Source organism: Martes martes, assembly GCF_963455335.1.
Source record: "Martes martes genome assembly, chromosome: 3".
Lineage (NCBI taxonomy): Eukaryota > Metazoa > Chordata > Mammalia > Carnivora > Mustelidae > Martes > Martes martes.
Window position 1 is genome coordinate 183,014,300 of NC_137890.1, and position 25,289 is coordinate 183,039,588.

Sequence of the window (25,289 nt, forward strand, 5' to 3'; positions counted from 1 at the left end):
CCTCATCAGTTGAAGACCTGAATAGAACAGAGACGTTGTTCTGACTCTCAAAGACTAGGCTGACTCTTGCCCTGCTGCCTGTCTTCAAACGGGGGCATCAGCTTTTTCCTGCCTTTGGACTCAAACATCAGCTCTTTCTGAGTCTTTAGCGTGCCAGCCTTTGGACTGTAACTACATCATTAATTCTTCCGGGTCTCCAGGATGCCCATTCACCTTGCAGATCTTGTGACTTATTAGTCTCCATAATAGTATGAGCCAAATTTATTCCTAATAAGAAGTATCTTATTGGTTCTTGTTGAACCAAAGAACTGTTTCTTTTGAGAACTCTAATACTCCTCTAATATACAGGAGATCTGAGCGGCACTGCTTTGTGGCTTCCAGACTCCACCTTGGTAACTAACTCTCCACCTAGGTTTATGGTTCCTGTTAGCTCTCTTGCCTAGAGGAAACAGGAGGAGGTTAGTGGAGTGAACTACAGCCCCCACCACTACAAGTAATCTCAAGGCCTCAAACAGTATTCACGTCCTCTCCCTCTTCCACCTTGGCAGGTCTTCATGGCTTACTTGATGGAGTAACTTAAACATTCTTGAGGAGAGCTCGCCAATAAACATGAAAAGGTTTGTGTTTCAAATTGTCTACTCATTTTTGCATTATTTTTCTCATTGGTTTAATTCTTTAGTCTTAAGACAATAATCTGAATTTTTAATGTAATGTTCAATAAGACAATCCATTAACTGAGGTAGGCCCCAATTTACCACACTTTAAACTATATACTCTTTGAGACACATCTCTCTTTTTTGCTAATGAAGTATATCCTTAAATTCTGTATCCCCTACAGGAGCAAGAATAATCATATAAAGTGCCAGAACATCTTCTGCCTCACTGAATACATACCAGGTTGTCTCCAATTCATGTATGTTATGTAAATAAATCTATTTGAGAAGGGGCTTTCCTTGGCAAAACAAATTAGGATTTTGTGTTTTAGCTTTGTCAAATCACAAAAAAATAAAAGCATAACTTCAATTCAATAAATCTTTATTGAGCTCCCACGGGGTGCATGAATTTAGGATCTATAATTTACAGAAGTAGAAAAGTGTCACTTTAGCCTCTTTCATGAAAAAAAAAAAAAAGCAAATTACAACATCCCTATATATTTCAAGTGAATCATTTAATGTGAGGCTCAGTTTTATATTACCATAAGTATCAACAGACTAAAATGAAAAAGTATAAACATTTTTTCCCTCTATCAAAAAAGAGTTTTGATGCCAGGATAAACTAGCCTGTTGGTCTAACAACAGCTGATCAAAAAGGCTAGAGAATCTGGAAATAAAAAATGTACTTGGAAGCACTGTCCTCTGAGGGCTCTTTCCCCTGAGGGCAACAAAATGTTGAAAAAATTAACTGGCTCAAAAATTACATTGAAAGATCAAGAAGGGGAGTTAGTCACAGCTTGGGAAAAAAAACAATTGAGAACAGATGAAACTAAATGTAGCTAGATTCATAATTCTGAAGTTTTCCTGGAGTTATACTAGAACTCTGAGTTAGCCAAATAGGCTACGAACTCATGTTCCTTTGAACAGAGTGGTTTTAAACAATAGAATCTCCAGTGCACCAACTGTATTTTCAAGTATAATTCTAGTATTTGTATCTAGCAATACAGGAGAAAAGCAGCAGGGAGAAAGTGTCAAGTATCTAGGACATAAAGGATTTGGCAGCCCTAGAATTCCCAGCTTAAGTCTTTTTCATCAGGAAAATCACATTCTGGCTCAGTCCAAGATGACACTGGAGACAGTGCCATTGATGGCTTAGGAGGCAACAGTGAAAGTATTGAATCCTGGCTTTCTTCTTTCATCTGTTAAAGAAACTCAAAATAAGGGTGTTGGCACATAAATTCAATACAGTAGCTATGTTAGAAATACATGACTTTTTAAAATGTAGAAAGTGTTTAAAATTGTTTTTAGGTATTTTCACTACAAATGCCTTTGATCATCTGAAAACAGGAGAAGTAATAACCAAATGAACTAACTTTTATCAGAATTATTTTGCCCCTTCATCATCTCTAGCCAACAGAAAAAACTAAAATGTCTCTAATCAAAACATAAATTGAGGGCATAATAACATTTAATGATATTCTGTTTGTTCTTACTCATTTTGTTTTGCAGAATGGAAGTATTTTACAAAGTCTATAATTGCACTACCAAAAAATTTTTCTTGTTTTTAACTTTACTTTGTAAGGGAATAATTATTAAGAATCTTGGTTATCAAACTGTCCCATTAAGCAAACAAAATGAAATGAATTTTTAATAGTACTGAAAAACATCTAGACAACAAGATAGATCAGCTTACCTGTTTGAAGAAAACATGGGACAATAAACTGCTTGCAGATGGTCTGAAATTTTTTTAAAAGTTATAAAAAAATAGAACCTTGTATTAGAATGTGCATTTTTAGGTATAAAAATACATTAGAAATCAGTTTTAGAGCTATAAAACCCAAAACTAAAAAACTGAAGTCCAATTCTTAGCTTCAACCATAACTAATGGGAAGAATTAATTTGAGAAATAACATTTATTGGGCACTTACTAATTATAAGGAAGTATGCTAGGCATTAAGAGGCTAAAAAAAGATAAATAAGACACATTTTATTTCTGAAATACTAATATGTAGTTATGATAATAATTTATACTATTATTATGGCAACAACTAACATTTTTGTACTACTTGGAAGTTTCTAAAATGTATTAACATAAATGCAGTAATTCATGTTCAGAAAGATGAACTGATTTTCACAAGATAACTAGGTTAAGAAATGATACAGCTGAGACCAGAGACCACGTCTTCTGACTCTTTCTGTTTGCTCCTTGCCTCTACTTGTTTTTAGCATTGATATTTTCTGGATTAGACTGTAATTTTTTGATCAAAAGACTGATAGAAGAGATTTGAATTTGGTGGGAAGGGAATACCACAAAGCTTCTATAAAGTATATAACTTTGATGCGATTAACAAGTGGCCAATATTACCTTTTCTCAGGATCTTGTTGCAAACAGAGCTGGACCAAGCTAAAGAAGGCAGGAGAGAAAGTTTTTGAGGATGGAGTTTGCAATCTGTCACTATTTCCTGTGCGAGTTCCACTGGAGACAAGTACACTTTCTCCAATCCCAGAGTCTACACCTGATCGGGAATTCTTCATTCTGGATTCTGACTGAGGGAAAATACTAACATCCAATGGACTGTAAGGAGGACCTTTCAGTTTCTGTAACAACATCTAAAAGAAAGAAAAAATTCCTTCAACCCTTTTCAGAGAAAACATTAAAACAACAACAATAAAGATTCTAAGAGCAAAGATGTTTAACAGAAATTATCTAGATTGAATATAAGGGATCTTATGAAAGAAAGGTAGTTTGGGGCTTTTAGTAGCATTTACCTGAGTCCTATGCATGTCCTGGAAAGGTACCTGCCCACTGGCCAATTCGCATGCTGTAATCCCAACACTGTAAATATCTGACTTTACGTTATATCCATGTAAATCCTGTAGAACAATTAATTTGAAGTCCTTTAGTGAAATTAGCTTAATAAAAAGTTATATAAATGTGTTTTGAGAAAGGATGTTGAACAATGGGAAAAACTCGTAAGTGAGAAATCAAGATACACCTATGTGGTATAAACATTTTAAAATCCCTAACATAATAATTTTGACAAGAAAGAGGAAAAAAGTTTCGCAGTAGGCCATTCACCAATCCAATCTAAGGGCACAATTGTCTTTTAGTCAAGCTCAGAAGACACTCAAGATGCACAGACAACCCAATACGAAGGCCACACCTGACCTGTCTCAGTAGTTCTGGGCTCAGCCACGGCTGCACTGATGTGCTGAACTGTGGGAAATCATACACAGCCCTATGCCTCTGTCCATGCTTAACCAAACTATGCAGGTGGGACAGGCCAGAGAGGGTCACTAGGCCATCACCAGAAATGAGGATATGGCTGGCTTTAATACTCCTAGAACAAAAAGAAACAATCCTAAATACTAGGCAATTGGCCAATGAAGAATAAAAATCTGGTCAGAACAAATCCATGTATTCTCTTGGAAAATAAATATTTATAAAGTTATAAAATAGCACATTTATAAGTAAGTGTGCTTACACAAACACATACCTATATATGTATACATCCACATATGAAATGTCTGGGGAATTAAGGAATCCTTTCAAGTATTTAATATAGCATTAGAACGAGGGGAAATACAGCTAGCTATTTTTGGAAGGGATAATATTTTTTTTCAAACTAGGAATGGAATCAAATTATTAATTTCACTATTTTAGGATACTGTTGCAAAATACCCAAAGAGAAGTCTAAAAAGCCAAGTAATATTTGAAGTATAAAGTTAGACTTTAAAGTTAAATGCATTATTATCCAATTAAGGGCAGCCTCTCATGGTATTACCATCATTTACACAGATGTCTTATATAAACATTTCCTTTGTCAGATAAATTATACAAGAGCCTTGTTTTTCATCCAAAATAGTGAATTTGGAAACTAAAGAGTAGGATGGCCAACAGTTTGGTTAATTATAATAAAAACTTGATTAATTAGAATACAGTTTGTTGAAACTCCTCAGTTAACCAGAATGTTCCTAAAAATGAATAGTAAGAAAAAAGCTTTGAAGAGATTGAAATGAACAGTAAAAAAATCCAAGTTTATTTAAAAATAATTAAAAGGGAAAAAGTCCCAGTATATCATAGAACGTTTTTAACATTCAGCCAATTATTTCTGCTTCTATAGTTTAAAAATAAGAGAACTGATACTTAATATGATAGTTTTAAGGTGTTACAAAATATTTAAGAAATCAAAGAAAGGTTTAGTTCCAATTTGTACATGATATAAATATGACATAGAGCTGAAAAGCAGATAAAGAAAAACAAATGAGACAACCAGGATCACCACCTACAGCTTATTCCCTAGGGTTCCATGAGGGCAGGTGCTCCACCAGAAACTTGGTAAAGACGATGTGGTCTGAACATTTTTGGTGAATGAACATAAAATATAAACAATTACTGTACCTATTAGCTCATTCCTTCCTCAATTTTCATTTACGAGTTTCCTATCTCTCCTAACACTCAACTTTTCTTCCTAAAAGCTCCTTAAATGATTTCTTCCACTTAAATCCTTTCAATCTGTAAAATACAAATAAGTAAATACCTGTGAATACAGCCATTTTGATGCAGATAGCTCAACCCTCTCACTGCTCCAAAGAGAATGTTTCTTATTAAAGTTTCACTCATTCCTTCAGGAAAGTAAGTCTTCAAGAGTTGACTTGCTGAACCTAAAGAAACACCTGAAATCTTTAATTGAACACTGAAAGTGATTTTGCTTCTAACTAAGTTTTAAATGTTTTTAATTTTTTTAAAAATTTTTTAAAATATTTTTTCAACCATAAACTCTCTCTCTCTCTCTCTCACACACACACACCCATTATGTTTGAGTCTAACCACTATCCTATGATGCAAAGGTAATTTTCCTTCAAGAATCTTCAAAAAGACCTTTCTAATGATACCCTAGAGATCAGAAAATTAACAATTTTCAGTATTACTGGAAAAATGTGTGGATTTATTTTTTAATCCAGAGGTAATTCACAAAAGTTGTCCTAAAAATCTAAGCTCTAGAATCCATTCATTTATTTACTGAATACACTTACTGAATACTTTGTGTGAGGAAATATATGAGCACCAAAATGAAAAATACATGATCCTGGCCTCAAGAAGCTCAAGTCCAGTGAAATGAGACAGGTATACACATAGATGTTTACCTTACAGTAAAATAAGTAATTTACAATTAGAGAAATTGGGAGAGAGACAGTATGCATAGGTGAAGAAACATTCTGCTTGAAGACCTATCATGGCTTTCCATTGATAGAGAGCCAGGAAACTGAAGGAAGGAGATAAGTTTGTTCAAAGGCATGGACTTCTTAGGGAAGCAGTAGTAGTTTTACTGATGATCAGACCCATTCTGCTTTTTTCCAAAGCCTAAATTCAACATGAACCAGATATAGAAATTTATCATGAGATCTAGATGGCCACTAGATTTATAAATTAAAAGTAGTGACTCGTAAATCTAAGATCCCACTCACCCTTACAATTATAGCTTCCAGGCTAAACCAGGAGTTATTTATCTAAGGTGAGTTTTCTTACCATAAGCCATAAATGGAGAAATAACCCAAAGCCAGCTGCCAACAGTGAAAACAGTCCAGTAAGTTGTAATATTGGGGTGCTGGAAAAAGTGGGACAGAATCACTGCTTTCTAGGATAAACACACAAGAGACAAGACATTTAAAAACAACTTTTTTCCCCCTTATGATGAAAATAACAGCAGAGGTGGCAGCTAACACTCGGCGCAGCTTATTAGTACTAAGCACTGTTCTCAGTGCTGCCATCTCTTTAAATGTCACCACCATGACATGAAGTATGTCATATGATCATTCCTATTTTACAGGAGAAAAATAGCAAATAAGAAACTTAGAAGTCAAAAAGCACATAATAAAAGGAGTGGAAGTGAGACGTGAACTTGGTTTGACTCCTGAAGTCGTACTTTTAATAACTATATTATGTTCTTATTACAGAAACATTTAAAAATAGATAAAACTATGAAGATAATCACTTCTAACATTAAATTGCAGAGACAACCACTGTTAACATTTCACTGTAATTTCTTTCAATCTTCTTTTCTGAGCAATATATATGTGTACATGTAAATACCTAAAAAATTGGGACAATATCAAAACAAAATGCCTTCCCTCTTTATATTGAAAATGATTAGTGACAATGAAGATGGTATTATAATATTCCCAAAATGCAATTCTGTTAAAATTCATCAATTCAAAGTTGATTTTATTTAGCTGGATGAAAAAGAAACTGTTTTTGTTTTTTTCTATTTCCCTATATGACTATTCGTGATTAGACCACAAGTACTATAAATCTCCAGACCAGCATTTTGAAGATGATATTCATTTGAGGGAATTTATACTAGTTACCAAAGTTTGAATATTTATTCTTTCATGGATCTGGCTTCCAGCTATTATTTCTGACTCTGTTATTGTGTGTTTATTAGAAGAAAGAAATCTAACTTTAACAGAAGAATATAATTTGGGGGGAAAAAATTCTTACAGATGTAATCCTGTCAAAAGACATTAAATATATTTTTCTCACACTGTTACCTGTAATGCTTTCAGGCGTTCATCAGTGCAGTTTTCTAGATTTGTAATTTTTATAGTCACCAGTGTTCCTGTAGGAGTATGACGGGCAAGATGGACAGTTGTCAAGTTGTCAAATCCTCTTCCTATAATCAGATGTAAAACTCACATTAGCAATCAAAGAAGTAAAAAAAAAAAACTGGTAACTGGGACATCATCAAGAAGAAAAAAAACTGGTAACTTGGACATCATCAAAATTAAAACCTTCTGCTCTTCAAGAAAACACTGTTAAGAAAATGAAAAGATAAGCCACTGAATGAAAGTATTAATGATACTTATATCTGACAAGCTTACATCCAGCAAATATAAAAAATTCTTACAACTCTACAGAATTCTGACAATTCTATGCAACCCCATACTAAATTCAAAAATATGCAGAAGATTAAATAGGCAATCCACAAAAGAAGATACAGGAATATCTAATAAGCACAAGAAAAATGATCAAGATAGAGAAATGCAAATTAAAACCACCATTACATATACTATTAATATACCATTGATATACTATTACACATCTATTATAATGGCTCACATTGGGACTTGATAAACAAATTATGGCAAATTCAAACAGTGGAATATTATTCAGCAATCCCTGACCCACTGACGTGACTTTTGTTTGTCATATAAATGGTATCATAAAGAAGGCAGTCCTGAAAAGCTTCTTTCACTTAGCATAATGCTTGCGAGACTGTTCCCTATTGCTGTTTCAGTAGCTTCTATTGCTCAGCAATAACCCACTGTATGAATATACCATGATTTATCCATCCGCAAGTTGACAGATATTTGGGTTGTTTTCAGCTTTTGGTAACTATAAATAAAGCTGCCAAAATATTCTTTAAGTAGACATGTTTTCATTTCTCTTTGGCAAATACTTACAAATGCAAGGGCTGGGTCATGCATATTTAACCTTGTGAGAGGTTGCCAAACTGGCTTGGAAAGTGGCTGAACTATTTTTATTCCCACATGCAGTGTATAAGAGCTACAACATACTCACCAGCATTTGGTGTCATCAATTTTTAAAATTTAAAACACCTGGAGTGGCACTTACCAATAGGCACCTAATAAATGTTAGTCCCTCCCTCTCTCCACAGTCACCAAATTGTGCCATTTATCTTTGAAAAGAAGTTAATCACAAATCCATCCCTTCCACTCCAGTGTCAGCATGACTGCCGTAGTTCAAGTCTTGTCCTCTGTCGCTGGTCGCATGCAGTGACTTCCTCACCATGCCCTGCATTCTCAACGAAGGCATGCTCCAAAATTACTGGGGAAACAATACTTCAAAAGCCTATACCTAGGGGCACCTGGGAGGCTCAGTGGGTTAAGCCTCTGCCTTTGGCTCGGGTCATGATCTCAGGGTCCTGGAATTGAGTCCCGCATCGGGCTCTCTGCTCAGCTGGGAGCCTGCTTCTCCCTTTCACTCTGCCTACTTGTGATCTCTCTCTCTCTGTGTCAAATGAATAAATAAATTCTTTAAAAAAAAAAAAAAAGCCTATACCTAGGTCCCATTCACCAGAAATTCTGACTCCACAGCTCTGTGATGGGATATAGGCGCTGCAGTTTTTAAAGATTCGGGTGCTACAGATGGTCCTTCCAGTTGTAAATCACTGACCTTTATCTTCCACACTGCTGCCTGGAGATGCTGCCAGTTTTCCCTCTAAATTCAGCATTGTGTCAATAGAAAGGTACTACAGAGCAGCACCTCTCCAATCAGAAAGGTTTGCTTTCAAATCACTAGCTGTAGCGCTGTTACTTAAATTCTCAGAGCCTCAGTATCCTCATCAGACAAATGGGGAGTGGTAAAAGGCTGACATGAGAAAGTACACACGAAATGTTCAGCACAGTGCCTGTTAGATGGTATTATTACCATTGTCACCATTCCACAATGCATCTCAAACATAGGGTAAATTCCAAAATTGCTTTGAGAAATGAAGTGGGTAAGTTGTCAGAGTCTGAACTTATAAACACACTGAGAAATCTTTCACAATGTGTTACAAACCTCCCTTTCCAGATTTGTCTCCTACCACTGCCTACACTCCCTCTGTTCCCACTTATAGGCAAAGAGCATCTATGGGGTAGTTCCCTTCTAACCAGCGTTCTTCAGCCATCTACTGAAGTAATTTTTTTTAACCTTTTTTTAAATTGACACCATGTGAACACCCTTTCTAATTTGGGGGCATTTTCCATCAGTGCTATTTAGAAGTGTCAGATCCTTATTTTCTCTTGGTCTCCTTGACACTGGCATGGGAAGGTCAATGACTTAAGCTTAGCCAAATGAAGGCTGGAGTTAGTGATAAACAGAAGCGGAGGCGGTCAGAACTCACTGCAGTGGGTTCCAATATCTGGGACATAAGTAATCTAACAGGTAGTACACTAACTAGGCTGTTCTTATGCCGTGGCCCTAACTCTGGTTCTAGTTACGTAGCTTTTCTTAGTTTCTTCCAAGTCTCTCTCTCTAGCCAACTGTGTCAGTTAGCAATACTGTTCAAAAAATATTCCTCTCTTGGGGCGCCTGGGTGGCTCAGTGGGTTAAGCCTCTGCTTTGGGCTCAGCTTATGATCCCAAGGTCCTGGGATCAGGCCCCGCATCAGGCTCTCTGCTCAGCAGGGAGCCTGCTTCCCCCTTTCTCTCTGCCTGCCTCTCTGCCTACTTGTGATCCCTCTCTCTGTGTCAAATAAAATCTTAAAAATATATATATATTCCTCTCTTAAGTTAGTCAGGATTGTTTTCTGTTATTGTAGCAAAAACCCTGAATAGAACATTCAGCAAACTTTTCCTCTTTCTTCAGGATCCTGCTTATTTTTGTGACTTTTCTTGATTCTCAGAGCAGCCAAGATGGATGGTCAGATGTGCCATCTTTTCTGTTCCCATACCAACACACCTCTACTATAGTACCCTCTAGGACATAAATAAGACTATGTTACATGTTCATTTTCCCAGAGAGAATATGGATTCCTCAAGTGTTTTACATGGTTTTATATACCTAGACTCCAACATAGTATCTGTTTGCAGTGTGTAATAGCTATTTGTGATAATTCACAGCAAGTGTTTCACATGTGTATGGCTATTCATAGATCTGTCGGACACAATTAACATCTAGTTTTATGCTACAGGTGACAAAAGAAAAAGACCTGCCCACAAAATAATATTTTTGTCATCAATTTCATTTCTAATGACGAAGGGTCAATCCAGGATAATTACCTATTTCCACTTGGAGTTCATAGTGAGAAACGTTGGTGGAACAGATCACATCCTTCGCTCTAGCGGATGGAGGCAATTGGGAAAAGGTTGGCGCATGAACCTGTATTATTTTAAAAAGACGAAAAAAATAAACTTCTTTGGTCCCCCATTTTAGCCCCCATCCTAATATAAAATACTCATATTTTATTTTCAAACATGCAAGGGCTCATTAGGAAGGCACTTGAAGGTGGCTTAAGACACTGTTTCAAGATCTAGAAAGCTTAAAATTGCTAATAAGTAGTTAAAAAGCTATCAGCATGTAAAGGGGGAGAGTGTGGGAAAAGCAGATTTATAGATAGCAAAGAATACTCTTCCTGCACAATCTCCAGTAAGCATTTTTAGGAGCTGCTAGAGACAGCTATTAATTCTTCAGGATATCTAATAAATACATGAAGGGAAGAAATGCAGGGACTGGTGCGGAATATTCTGTACTTTTGCTTTTGCTTCAAGTGGTTGCCAGTTATATCTATTACACATATAAGTACCTGCTTGGCTAAGGGAGGTGTTAATAAATCAAAGAAAAATTTCCACATTGCAGCCTATTAAAATTATGGACGCTTTTCACAAGATGAAATGAATCAGAAGGGAGGTAAGAAAGAAAAACCTTAAGAGATGGGAGAATAGGGTACAGACTTCTGTAATACTCCTAGGTCTCAGGGGGGTGTTTTAGCATCAGAGTCCTGGGTTTGCACCAGATCCCAGTCACAGCGAAATAACATGTGCACAGAAGAAAGAGGAGGCTGATACCACCGGTGTCATCTGATAGCCAGGAGGACCTCCCAAAAGACAGCCGTTCTCCCAAAGACACTTGGGAGGCTTTACAGGCACCAGCAGGTGGCAAGAATCTTGTTACTGCCTCCAAGGTAGAAGGAAGAAAGGGATTAGAAATGACATTACTGTGTAGTAGGAGTTGTGCCGCTTTTTACATTCTTGATTCTACGTGGTCCCTAAACTTTTAAAAGAGCAGAAAAAATATAAGCTCACAGTTAAGGATGAATAAAGGTAAATATTATTCAAGAGGGGTGAAAGATTGTAAAAAGAAATCCTACTATTATAATTGGAAATAATCCCAGTGAAGAAAAGAAATCCAAATAAATCATTTCTTCAGAACAGGTAGTCTTCAAATTACCTCAGATTTGAGGAATACAAATAAGAGAAAGAAGAAAATATAACAGTTTTTTAAAATTTTAAAGTGATTAACTTTAAGCCTGTCAGGAAGGCTAGAGCACCAAATGAACTGAGGTTTACAGCTCACTGCTAGAGAAAAATGGAATAGGTTACCCGGTGATGGGCTGAAATCAAGCTAATCCACCTTTTCTTTGCTTCCATCTACTCCATTAGGGAAATAGTTGTTTTTTTTTGTTTTGTTTTGTTTTGTTTTAAATAGGCTCCATGCCCAACATGGATGGGGCTTAAATTCACAACCCTGAGACTAAGAGTCATATGCTCTACCAACTGAACCAGCCAGGCACACCAGGAAATAGTTTTCTTTAAAACAGAAGCGGCGCAGCGCCTGTGTGGCTCAGCTGGTTGGGCATCTGACTCTTGGTTTTGGTTCAGGTCATGGTCTCAGGGTCATAAGATCAAGCCTCATGTTGGGCTCTGTGCTTAGCACAGAGTCTACTTGGGATTCTTTCCCTCTCCCTCCCCCCACCTGCAAGCACATGCATGTTCTCTCTCAAACAAACAAAATCTTTAAAAATAAAAAAATAAAGTAAGACAAATAGAAGGGGCACATAGATTGTAAATAAGTAACTGAAGTCTAAAACAAAGTGTTTAACATAGGTTCAAAGTTATAGGCCAAAGACAATTATATGTAGGATATTAAGTTTGCAGATGTAGTAGAATTGAGAAGAGAAACCAGAATGAAAATAGTCAAATACTGACCCAATTTTCAAAAAGTGTGAAAACTACAAAGAGGTAAGGCTTGAAATACTTGCCCAGTAAAGTCTAAAATCAAATTACTAGATAGATGAATTACAGACACTTAAGAAAACAACATGGTAATCACAAGAAGACAGCAAAGGTTTACTAAAAGTGAATCATCCTAAACTAAGCTCACTTCTCTTTTTGATTTGATGACTAGAGAATTAGAAAGCAAAAATCATGGCAGGATCAGACTTTCAGGGAAGATTGTGGAGTAGGAGGATCCTAAGCTCACTTCATACCATAGATACACCTAAGTAACACCCACATCAGTGTAAATAACCCAGAAAACAACCTGAAGACTAGCAGATTCTCTACAGTTAATCCTACACAAGATACATCCAAAAAATGGTAGGAAGGGCAGACATGAGACCTGGAACCAATGACCCACAGGACTGCAGGAGGGACAGACAGTACAAGCATGGAGAAGGGAAAGGAGCAGACCTCACGCCTGGCAACACGTTCATGGAGACCCGTAGTGGGAAGATGAATCTCCATAACATTTGACTGTGAAAACCAGAGGGGCTTCATGAGTTTTTACAATCGGTGGGACTTAACCCCGGTAATTTAAAAAATAACGGGCTCAGCTCTGGGAGAGCCAGAGCATAATAAACAATCCTGCTAAGATAAAGTACTGAAGCAGTAGTTTGGAAAACACCTGGGGCATACAGGAAGGAGATTTATTTTCTGATCTCGGCATATGTACTGAAGGGGCAGGAATCTTGAGGAGACTTCTCCAAGAACAAAAGAGCTCGAGAGGAGGAGCCACTTCCCTCCCCAGTCCCCAGCCTAGAGACATGGACGCCTCTGGGAACACCTTCTACCTAGCTCATTAACCACATGCCTGGCCTCCACATTCTCCTGCAGACCTGCCTTCAGCAGGAGTCCATCCAAGGCAGAGTTACAGAATGGCACTGTGCAGGCAGTCTACAGAAACCAGTACCGCTCCAAAGTGACTCAGGCCACAGGGAGAGGGGAAGATTACCAGCACACCAATCTGACTCTGACCCCAACAGTGACTGGGGGCAAACATCTGGTCTGACTACAGGCCGCCCCCCCCCATCCCCACCAATAAAAGCTTCTCGGGGATAATACAGGAAGAGCACACTGCAGTTGGGTGTGACCGTAGCACTCGCAAACGCCTGGTCTGACCCACCTTAAGCGCAAGGCAGCCCCAAACTGGCCATTTACAACAATGGGCAAAGAACCACTGCAGCTGCACTGGGCTGAAGGCAAACACTGCTCAGCCACAACAGAGCACATACAACACACACAGGAGACACCCCTGAAGCACCTGGTTCTGAAGCAGGGTACTACAGAACCTCTTCTTCAGAAGGCCACTACTTTAAAGAGCAGATGGAGTAGTGACTTTTCTAACACAGAAACAGATAAAGTTAGACAAAGCGAGGAGACAGAGGAATATGTCTCAAATGAAAAAGCAGGGCAAAATCACAGCAAAAGAACTAAACAAAAAAAAGATAATATGCCTGATAGGGAGTTTAAAGTAATGGTCATAAAGATACTCACTGGACTTGAGAAAAGAGTGGAGGACCTCAGTGAGACCCTCAACAATGAGATAGAAAATATAAACAAGAACTAAGCAGAGATGAAGACTACAGTATCTCAAAAATGTACTAGAGGGAATAAGTAGTAGACTAGAGGAAGCAGAAGACTGGATCAGCAACGTGTAAGAGTAATAAAAAAGCCATTAAACTGAACAGTAAAAAGATGAGAATAGATTAAGGGAACTCAGCAACACCATCAAGCCCAGTAACATTTGCATTACAGCGATCCCAGAAAGAGAAGAAAAAGGGGGCAGAACATTTATTTGAAGATATAATAGCTGAAAACATCCTGAATCTGGGGAAGGAAATAGAAATCCAGATCCAGCAGGCACAGAGAGCCTCCAGTGAAATCAATCCAAGAAGGTCCACACCAAAGACATATAGTAACTAAAATGGCAAAAGGTAGTAATAAAAAGAAAATCTTAAATTTCTTTTAAGATTTTATTTATTTATTCATCAGAGAGAGAGAGAAAGAGCAAGTACAAGCAAGTACAAGTGGCAGGCAGAGGGAGAAGCAGGCACCCTACTGAGCAAGGAGCCTGATGCAGGACTTGACCCCAGGACCCCAGGATCATGACCTGAGCCAAAGGCAGATGCCCAACTGACTGAGCCAACCAGGCATCCTGAAAAAAAGAGAATTTTAAAAGCAACAAGAAAATAGTTATACACAAGAGAAACCTGGGGCACCTGGGTTGCTTTAACTTTAACAAAAGTTAAAGGAATTCATCAACACTAAACCAGTCTTACCAGAAATCTTAAAGGGGCTTCTTCGAGTGGAAAGGAAAGGCCATAAGCCAGAGCTTAAAAAGTAGGAAGCACAAAAACAGCAAAATTAAGTATGTCTATAAATATCAGCCAAGGGATTCACAAAATAAAAATATGTAAATTATGAGACCATATACATAAAAGGTGGGGGAAGGAGGGGAGTAAAACTTTAGTGCTTTTAGAAGGGCTCAAATTTAAGCAACTAACAACTTAATATAAACTGCTATATGCATAAGATATTATATACAAACCTAATAACAATCAATAACCTATAATAAACATGCAGAAAGTAAACAAAGGAATCCAAGCATGTAAAAAGAGCCATCAAACCATGAGAGAAGAGAGCAAAAGAAAAAAGGAACAGAAAACTAGAAAATCAATGGTGAAACAACAAAATGGCAATAAATGCATACCTATCAGTAATTACTTTGCATGTAAATGGACTAAATGGTGGGCCTCAGTTCTGGTAGAGGTGGTGACGGGTCTCATTTCATAAGCAGACCAAAGCATACCTAGTCAGAACTCACCACATTCAGGCCAAGAACCAAACACTGCTCACAGCGGGCAAGAAGAGCCTCTACAGATGACTGGCCTGAAGAACAGAGCAGCCAGAACCCAACAGCAGAATGCAGGCAGCACACACCAGAGATATCTCCAGAAGTACCAACCCTGGGCACTACATGACCTCTCCTTCATATGGCTATCACACTTAGGAGCAGGAGACATAACTGTCTCTTCTAACACACATAAGCAGGCAGAGACTTAGACAAAATGAGAAGACAGAAATTAATCCCCAATGAAAGAACAAGATAAGGCCATGGCCAGAGATTTAACCAAAACTAATATAAGTAACATGCCATGGAGAATTTAAAGCAATGCTCACTCATAAGGATACTCACTAGGCTTGAGAAAAGAGTGGAAGACATGAGTGAGACCATTACCACAGAGATAAAAGAGTTAGAAAAGAATTAATCAGAGATGAAGAGTGCAATAAATAAGATCAGAAACATGCTTGCTGCAATGAACACCAGGCTGGAAGAAGCAGAAGAACAAATCAGTGACATAAAAGACGAAGTAATGGAAAGCAACTAAGGTAAACAGAAGAGAGAAAATATTATTAAACATGAGAACAGACTTAGAAAACTCACTGACTCCATCAAATGTAATAACATTTGTATTATATGAGTCCCAAAAGAAGAGAGAAATGGGGGCAGAAAATTTATCTGAAGAAGTAAAGTTGAAAAATGTCCCTAATCTAGAGAAGGAAACAGACATTCAGATCCAGGAAGCACAGAGAACTCCTATCAAAATCAACAAAAGGCAGCCAACACCAAGACATATTGTAAATAAATTTACAAAACACAGTGATAAAGAAAAAAATCTTAAAAGCAGCAAGACCAAAGAAGTCAGTAACTCACAGGAGAAAACCCATAAAGCTAGGAGAGTTTTCAACAGAAACTCTGTAAGCCAGATGGAGTGGCAGGACATAGTCAAAGTGCTGAATGGGAAAAACCTGCAGCCACAACATTCTATCCAGCAAGCCTATCATTCTGAATAGAAAGCACGATAAAGAGTTTCCCAGACAAAAACTAAAGGAGTTTGGAACCACTAAGTCAGCCCTGCAAGAAGTACTGAAGGGGACTCTTTGAGTGAAAAGAAGAGACCAACAATGACAGTATGAAAGTAGGAAACACAAAAGCAGTAAAAATGAGTATTTCTGTAAAAATATCAGTCAAGGAACCCATACAGAAAGATATAAAATAACGTATACCTAAAGTATGGGGAGGAGAGAAGAAAAGAATGGGTTCAAACTTAAATGACCATCAACTTAAGATAGACTGCTATATGTCAAAGAGGTTATAAATAAGCCTAATGGTAACCATGTATCAAAAACCACTAATAAAAAACAAAAACAAAAACAAACAAAAAACCAAATTCCACTAATAAACATGCAAAGAATAAAGAGGAAGAAATCCAAATATATCACTGCAGAAAATCAGCACAAAAGAGAAAAAGACAAGAAAGGATCAGAGAAAAACTCCAGAAATAACCAAAAAACAAGTAATAAAATGCCAATAAATTCATATATATCAATAATTATTTTGACTATAAATGGACTATACACCCAATCAAAAGACACTGGATGTTAAAATGGATAAAAATACAAGACCCATCTGTATGCTGCCTATAAAAGACTAACATTAGACTTAAAGTCACCTGCCGAATGAGTGATGGGATGGAGAAACAATTATAATGCAAATCAATGTCAAAAGAAAGCCAGAGTACCAATACTTGTATCAGACACACTAGACTTTAAAATAAAAACTGTAAGAAGAGACAAAGAAGAACACTACATAGTAACAAAGGAGGATACTCCAACAAGAAGATATAACAACTGTAAATATTTATGCAAGAAAAGGAGCACCCAAATACATGAAACAGTTAATAATATAAAGGAATTAACTGACAGTAATACAATAATAGAAGAGAACTTTAACACCCCACTTACAACAATGGGCAGATCATCTAAACAGAAAAGCAACAAGAAAACAGTGGCTTTACACGACACACTGGACCAGATGGACTGAACAAATATATTCAAAACATTCCATCCTAGGGGCGCCTGAGTGGCTCAGTGGGTTAAAGCCTCTGCCTTCGGCTCAGGTCATGATCCCAGGGTCCTGGATCAAGCCCCGCATCCTGCATCGGGCTCTCTGCTCAGCAGGGAGCCTGCTTCCTCCTCTCTCTCTGCCTACTTGTGATCCCTGTCTGTCAAATAAATAAATAAAAATCTTTAAAAACAAAAACATTCCATCCTAAACAGAATACACATTCTTTTCAAGTGCCCATGAAACATACTCCATAACAGATCACACGTTAGGCCACAAAACAGGCTTCTACAAATACAAGAAGATCAAAGTCACCCCATTGGCCTTTTCTAGCCACAACACTGTGAAACTACAAGTCAAGCACAAGAAAGTATCTGGGAAGAACACAAACACATGGAGATTAATTAATATGCTACTAAACAATGAATGGATCAATAAGGAAATCAAAGAGGAAATGAAAAAATACATGGAGACCAAAAAAATACATGGAGACAATGAAAATGATAACATAGCGGTTGAAAATCTTGGGGATGCAGCAACAGCAGTTTAAGAGGTACGTTTATAGCAATATAGTCCGACCTCAGGAAGCAAGGAAAATCTCAAATAACCTAACCTTACACCTAAAGGAGCTAAAAAAAGAAGAACAAACAAAACCCAAATCCAGCAGAAGGAAGGAAATAATAAAGATTAGAGCAAAAATAAATTATATAGAAACTAAAAAAATAATAGAACAAATCAACAAAACCAGGAGCTGATTCTTTGAAAAGTCAACAAAATTGATAAACCTCTAGCCAGAGTTATCAAAAAGAGAAAGGACCCAAATTTAAAAAATCACAAATGAGAGAGGAGAAATGATAATCCACACCACAGAAATACAACTAGAGGAAATATAAAAATCTATATGCCAAAAAAGTGAACCACCTGTAAGAAATGGATAAATTGCTAGAAACATATAATCTACCAAAACAGAAGCAGGAAGAAATACAAAATTTGAACAGACCAATTACCAGCAAAGAAATTATCAAAAAACTCTCAAGAAACATAAGTCTAGGGCCAGATGGTTTCAAAGATGAATTCTACCAAACATTTAGAGAAGGATTGTTTCTTCTCAAGAAATTCCAAAAAAAGGGGAAGCATTTGACAAAGCAACATCCATTCATGATAAAAAAAATCCTCAACAAAGTAGGTGTGGAGCAAACATACCTCAACATAACAAAGGCCATAATAAAGACCCATTGCTAATATCATTCTCAATGGGGAAAAACTGAGAGATTTTCCTGTGTGGTCAGGAACAAGATAGGGATGTCCACTCTCAGCACTTTTATTCTTTACAGTACTGGAATTCCTAGCCACAGCAATCCGACAAGACAAAAGAATTAAAAGGCATCCAAATCAGTAAGAAAGAAATAAAACTTTCACTATTTGCAGATGACATGATACCATATACAGGAAAGCCAAAAGACTCCACCAAAAAACTGGTAGAACTGATGAATGAAATCATGAAAGATGCAGGATACAAAATCAACATACAGAAATCTGTTGCATTTCTATACACCAAATGAAGCAGCAGAAAGAGAAATTAAGGAATCAATCCCATTTACAATTGCACCACAAATAATAAGATACCTAGGAATAAACCTAACCAAAGAGGTGAAAGACCTGTACTCTGAAAACTATAAAACACTGATAAAAGAAATTGAAGATAACACAAAGAAATGAAAAGTCATTCCATGATTATGGACAAATGATGTTAAGAACAAATATTGTTAAAATGTCTGTACTATCCAAAGCAATCTATACTTTTAACACAATCCCTATCAAAATGTCAACAGCATTTTTCACACAACTAGTACAATCTTCAAATTTGTACGGAACCACAAAAGACCCCAAATAGCCAAAGCTATTTTGGTAAAGAAAAGCAAAGCTGGAGACATCACAATTAAGCTGTAGTGATCAAGACAGTACGGTACTGGCATAAAAACAGACACACAGATCAACAGAACAGAATAAAAACCCAGAAATGAACCCACAAATACACAGTCAATCTTTGACAAAGCAGGAAAGAATATACAATGAGAAAAATACTGTCTCTTCAACAAATGGTACTGGGAAAACTAGACTGCAGCATACAAAAGAATGAAACTGGATGACTTCCTTCCACCACACACAAAAATAAATTCAAAATGGATTAAAAACCTAAATGTGAAAAAACAAAAAACAAAACAAAACAAAAACCTAAATGTGAGACTTAAAATTATAAAAATCCTAGAAGAGAACATTCACAGTGGTGACTTTGACATTGTCCATAACAACTTCTTTCTAGATATAGCTCCTGAGCAAGAGAAACAAAAGCAAAAATACACTATTGGGACTACATCAAAATAAAAAGCTTCTATACAGTGAAGGAAACAATAAACAAGATTAAAAGGCAATCTAAAGGCATGGGAGAAGATATTTGCAAATGACATATCTGATAAAGGGTTAGTATCCAAAATATGTAAAGAACTTACACAACCCACACGAAAAAACCAAATGTTTGTTTTTTAAAATTTAAAAATGGGCAGAAGACATGCACATTTTTCTAAAGAAAACATACAGTTAACCAACAGACAATTGAAAAGATGTTCATCATCATTAATCATCAGAGAAATGCAAATCAAAACTACAATGAAGACATCACCTCACACCTGTCAGAATGGCTAAAAGCAACACAAGAAACAACGTGTTGGGGAGGATGTGGAGAAAAAGAAACCCTCTTGCACAGGTGGGAATGCAAACTGGAGCAGCCACTCTGGAAAACAGTATGCAGGTTTCTCAAAAAGTTAAAAATAGAACTAGGACCCAGCAACTGCACTACTAGGTATTTGCCCAAAGGATACAAAAATACTAATTCAAAGGCATACATGCACCCCAATGTGCATAGCAGCATTATCAACAATAATCAAATTACGGAAAGAGCCCAAATGTCCATCAACTGATGAATGGATAAAGAAGATGTGGTATATATATACACAATGGAATGTTATTTAGCCATAAAAAAGAATGAAATCTTGACATTTGCAGTGATATGGATGGAGCTGGAGAGTACTATGCTAAGTAAAATAAGTCAGAGAAAGACAAATACCATATGACTTCACTCATATGTGGAATTTAAAAAAAACAATCAAGCAAATGGAAAAAAAGAGAGAGAGAGGGGCAAATCAAGAAACAAACTCTTAACTGTAGAGAACAGATTGATGGTTACCAGAAGGGAGGTGGGTGGCAGGATAGCTTTAACAGGTGATGAGGATTAAGGAGTGCACTAGTCATGATGAGCACAGGGTGGTATCTGGAGTTGCTGAATCACTGTATTATACACCTGAAACTAATATTACACTGTACATTAACTAACTTGAATTGAAATAAAAATTTATAAAAAGAAGAAAAAGAGTGACTGAATGGATAAAAAAGCAAGACCCATCTATATGTTTCTTACAAGAGACTCATTTCAGAACTGAAGACACATGCATATAGAGAGTGAAGGGATGGGAAAATATCATGCCAATAGAAGTGAAAGGAACCTGGTGTAGCAATACTTATATTAAACAAAACAGGACTTTAAAACAAAAAGTGTAACAAGAGACAAAGGATACTACATAATAATAAAGGAAACAATTCAATATGAAGATATACAATTGTAAAAATTTATATACCCAACAGGGGAACACTCACATAAGGTAACCATTAACACAAAGGAAAAAATCAGTAGTACTAAATACAATAATAATAGTAGAGAACTTTAACCCCCCACTTTCTAAAATACATAGATCACTGAACCAGAAAATCAACATGGAAAGAGTGACTTTGTTTTTATTTATTTTCTTTTCTTTTTTAAGAGAGGGAGAAAGAAAGGGAGTGGAGAGTGGGGAGAAGCAGAGGGAAAGGGAGAGAGAGAATTTTAAGCAGTCTCCATATCCAGCACAGAACCTGACTCGGGCTCTGAGATCTTGGCCTGAGATCATGACGTAAGCTGAAATCAAGAGTTGGATGCTTAACTGGCTGAGCCACCCCGGTGCCCCAAGAGTGACACTGAATGACACATTAGACCAGATGCTTCTAAGAGATACACTCAGAACCTTCCATCCTAACAGGAGAATACACATTCTTTTCAAGTGCACATGGAATATTCTCCAGAATACATCACATGTTTGGCCACAAAAGATGCCTCAACAAATTCAAAAAGAATGAAATCATATCACGCATCTTTCTCACCACAGTGCCATGAAACTAGAAATCAACCACAAGAGAAAAACTGAAAAGAACCAAACACATGGAGGTTAATTAACATGATACTAAGCAATGGATAAGTCAACAAAGAAATCAGAGGAAATGAAAATATACATAGAGACAAATGAAAATGAAATACAATGTTCCAAAATCTTTGGGATGCAGCAAAAGCTGCTTAAGAGGAAAGAATACAGAAATATAGGCTGACCTCAAGCAGCAAGAAAAATCTCCAATAAACAACCTAACCGTACACCTAAAGGAGCTAGAAAAAGAAGAACACACAAAAGCCAAAGCCAGCAGACGGAAGGAAATAGTAAATATTAAAGGAGAAATAAAGTAAATAGAAACTAAAGAAACAACAGAACAAATCAATGAAACCAGGGACTGGTTCTTTGAAAAGATCAACAAAATTGATAAAGCTTTAGACAGACTCGAAAGAAAAAGAGAAATACCAACCAAAACCACAGAAATACAATTATAAGAGGATATTATGAAAAATTACACACTAACAAACTGAACAACCTACAAGAAATGGATAAATTCCTCGAATCAAATGAATTACCAAAACTGAATCAGGAAGAAATAGAAAATTTGAACAGAACAATTACCAGCAATGAAATTGAATCAGTAAATCAAAAAAACGCCCAACAAACAAAAGGCTAGGACCAAAAGGCTTCACAGGTGAATTCTATCAAACATTTAAAGAAGAGTTAATATTCTCTCAAAATATTCCAGAAATAAAAAAAATTTTAAAAAAGAGCAAGGAAGGCTTCCAAATTGAGTCTATGAGGTCGGCATTACCCTGATACCAAAACCAGATAGACACCACAAAAAGAGAACTATAGGAACTGTAAGCCAGGATCTCTTATGATCTTCGGATGCAAATGTCAAAAATCAACAAAATATCAGCAAATGGAATCTAACAATACCTTAAAAAATCACTCACTCTGATTAAATGCGATTTATTCCCAGGATGCAAGAGTTGTTCAGTATTCACAAATCAATCATGTCATACATTCCATCAATAAGAGCAAGGATAAAAACTGTAAGATCTCTTCAACAGATGGAGAAAAGCATTTGACAAGCACAACATCCATTCATGATAAAAACCTCCAACAAAGTAAGTTTAGAGAAACATACCTCAGCATAATAAAAGTCATATATTAAGAATCCATACCTAACATCATACTCAATGGTGACAAACTGGGAGTTTTTCCTGTTACGATCAGGAGCAAGATAAGGATGTCCCCTTCCACCACTTTTATTCAACATTGTACTGGAAGTCCTAGCCACAGCAATCAGACAACAAAAAGAAATAAAAAATATCCAAATTGGTAAGGAAAAAGATAAACTTTCACTATTTGCAGATGACATGATACTACATATAGAAAACCCCACAGACCACCAAAAAACTACTAGAACTAATAATGGAATTCAAAAAACTCACGGAATACAAAATCAATATAAAGAAATCTGTTGCATTTCTATACACTAATAATAACATAGCAGAAACAGAAATTTAAAAACCACCATATACAACTGCACCAGAAAGAACCAAATCCCTAGAAATAAACTTAAAGAGGTGAAAGACCTGTACTTAGAAAACTATAAAACACTGACGAGAGAAACTGAAGATTATACAAACAATGGAAACATATTCCATGTTCATGGACTGGGAGAACCAATATTGTTAAAATGTCCATATTACTAAAAGGAATCTACAGATTTAATGCAAGTCCTGTCAAAATTCTAACAGTATTTTTCATAGAAATAGAACGAATATCCTAAAATCTGTATGGAAACACAAAAGTCCTCAAACGGTCAAAGTAATCTTGAAAAAGAAAAACTAGAAGTATCACAATCTCAGATATCCAGTGCTACTGCCCCTCGGAACAATGTGTTATTTAAACTATAGCCCCTGGAGGATTTTACTAGTTACCAAGCACATTTATTTTTATTTTATTTTTTTAAACATTTTATTTATTTATTTGACAGAGAGAGAGAGAGAGAGATCACAAGTAGGCAGAGAGGCAGGCAGAGAGAGAGGGGAAAGCAGGCTCCCCGCCAGAGCAGACAGCCTGATGCGGGGCTCAATCCCAGGACTCTGATATCATGACCTGAGCCGAAGGCAGAGGCTTTAACCCACTGAGCCACCCAGATACCCCTTAAAATTCCAGTATATTTAAAATAAAGTGTTATATTTCATGTGTACAGTGTAGTGATTCAGCAGTTCTGTACATTACTCAGTGTTCATCATGGTAAGTATGCTTTTTATCCCCTTTACATATTTCACCCCTCCCACCCCTCCCCCTCCAGTAAAGACCAATTTGTTAAAGTTTGATTTTTGTCTGTCTCTTTTTTGTTCATTTGTTTTATTTCTTATATTCCACATATGAGTGAAATAATATGGTATTTGTCCTTCTCTGACTGACTTATTTCACTTAGCATCATTCCCTCTAGATCCATCAGTGTTGCAAATGGCAGGATTTCATTATTTCTTATGACCGAATAATATATATATATATATATATATATATATATATATCACATCTTCTTTATCCATTCATCTATCGATGGACACTTGGGTTGCTCCCATACTTTGGCTATTGTATGTAATGCTGCAATAAACATAGGGGTGCATACATCTTCTCAAATTAGTGTTTTCATACTCTTGAGTAAATACCCAGTAGTGGAATTATTGGATCATATGGTAATTCTTTGTTAATTTTGTGAGGAACCTCCATACTATTTTCCACAGTGGCTGTACAATTTGCATTCCTACCAAGAGTGCAAGAGAGTTCCTTTTACTCCACAACTTTGCCAACATTTGTCGTTTCTCGTGTTTTTTATTTTAGCCATTCTGACAGATAGGAGTGGTTTTGACTTACAGCTCCCTGATGATTAGTGATGTTGAGCATCTTTTCATGTGTCTGTTGGCCATCTTAAGTCTTCTTTGGAGAAATGTCTGTTCGTGTCTTCTGCCCATTTTTAAATTGGATTATTTGTTTTTGGGATGTTGAGCTGTATAAGTTCTTTATATTTTTGAATCTTAGCCCCTTAACAGATATATCTTTTCAAATATATTTTCCCATTCAGTGGGTCACTTTTTTGTTTTGTTGATTATTACCTTTGCCATGCAGAAGCTTTTTATTTGGATGTAGTCTCAGTAGTTTATTTTTGTTTTTGTTTTCCTTGCCTCCAGAGATATATCTAGAAAAATGTTGCTAAGGCTGATGTCAGAGAAATTACTGCCTGTGCTCCCTTCTAGGATTGTTTTGGCTCCAGATCTCACATTTACGTCCTTAATCCATTTTGAGTTTGTTTTTGTGTATGGTATAAGAAAGTGGTCCATTTTATTCTTTTGCAAGTAGCTGGTCCAATATCCCAACACTTTTTGTTGAAGAGACTGTCTTTTTCCCATTGCATATTCTTGCCTCCTTTCTCATAGATTAACTGACCATATAATTATGACTTTATTTCTGGGCTCTCTATTCTGTTTCATTGACCTATGTATCTATTTTTATACTAGTACTATGCTGTTTTGATTATACAGCTTTATAGTATATCTGGATTGCTGCTTCCGGTCGGCGAATGGGAGAAGAATTAGGCACAAACAAGTCAGCGGCAAGAGACTGGGAGCAGGGGACAACAGTCGAAAAGACTGCTGCCACGAGCAACTC

At 36.6% G+C, this 25,289-nt stretch overlaps 1 protein-coding gene across 2 annotated transcripts in view; it reads right to left on the minus strand.

The window, feature by feature from the left end:
• Nucleotides 1-1,020: 1,020 nt before the first annotated feature.
• The window catches only part of STRADB (STE20 related adaptor beta), a 36,116-nt gene continuing 11,847 nt past the window's right edge, over nucleotides 1,021-25,289 (minus strand). Inside the window, exons 4-12 of one of the 2 annotated variants that reach the window (XM_080798146.1) lie at nucleotides 10,440-10,539; nucleotides 7,206-7,327; nucleotides 6,184-6,262; nucleotides 5,195-5,318; nucleotides 3,823-3,994; nucleotides 3,423-3,527; nucleotides 3,019-3,263; nucleotides 2,347-2,389; nucleotides 1,021-1,852 (exon numbers count right to left, since the gene is read on the minus strand). In XM_080798146.1, coding sequence (XP_080654272.1) covers nucleotides 1,718-1,852; nucleotides 2,347-2,389; nucleotides 3,019-3,263; nucleotides 3,423-3,527; nucleotides 3,823-3,994; nucleotides 5,195-5,318; nucleotides 6,184-6,262; nucleotides 7,206-7,327; nucleotides 10,440-10,539 — 1,125 coding nt within the window. In that variant the 3' untranslated portion in view covers nucleotides 1,021-1,717. Of the gene's footprint in view, nucleotides 1,853-2,346; nucleotides 2,390-3,018; nucleotides 3,264-3,422; nucleotides 3,528-3,822; nucleotides 3,995-5,194; nucleotides 5,319-6,183; nucleotides 6,293-7,205; nucleotides 7,328-10,439; nucleotides 10,540-25,289 lie in introns of both variants that reach the window. The other variant, XM_080798145.1, reaches the window with a different exon arrangement.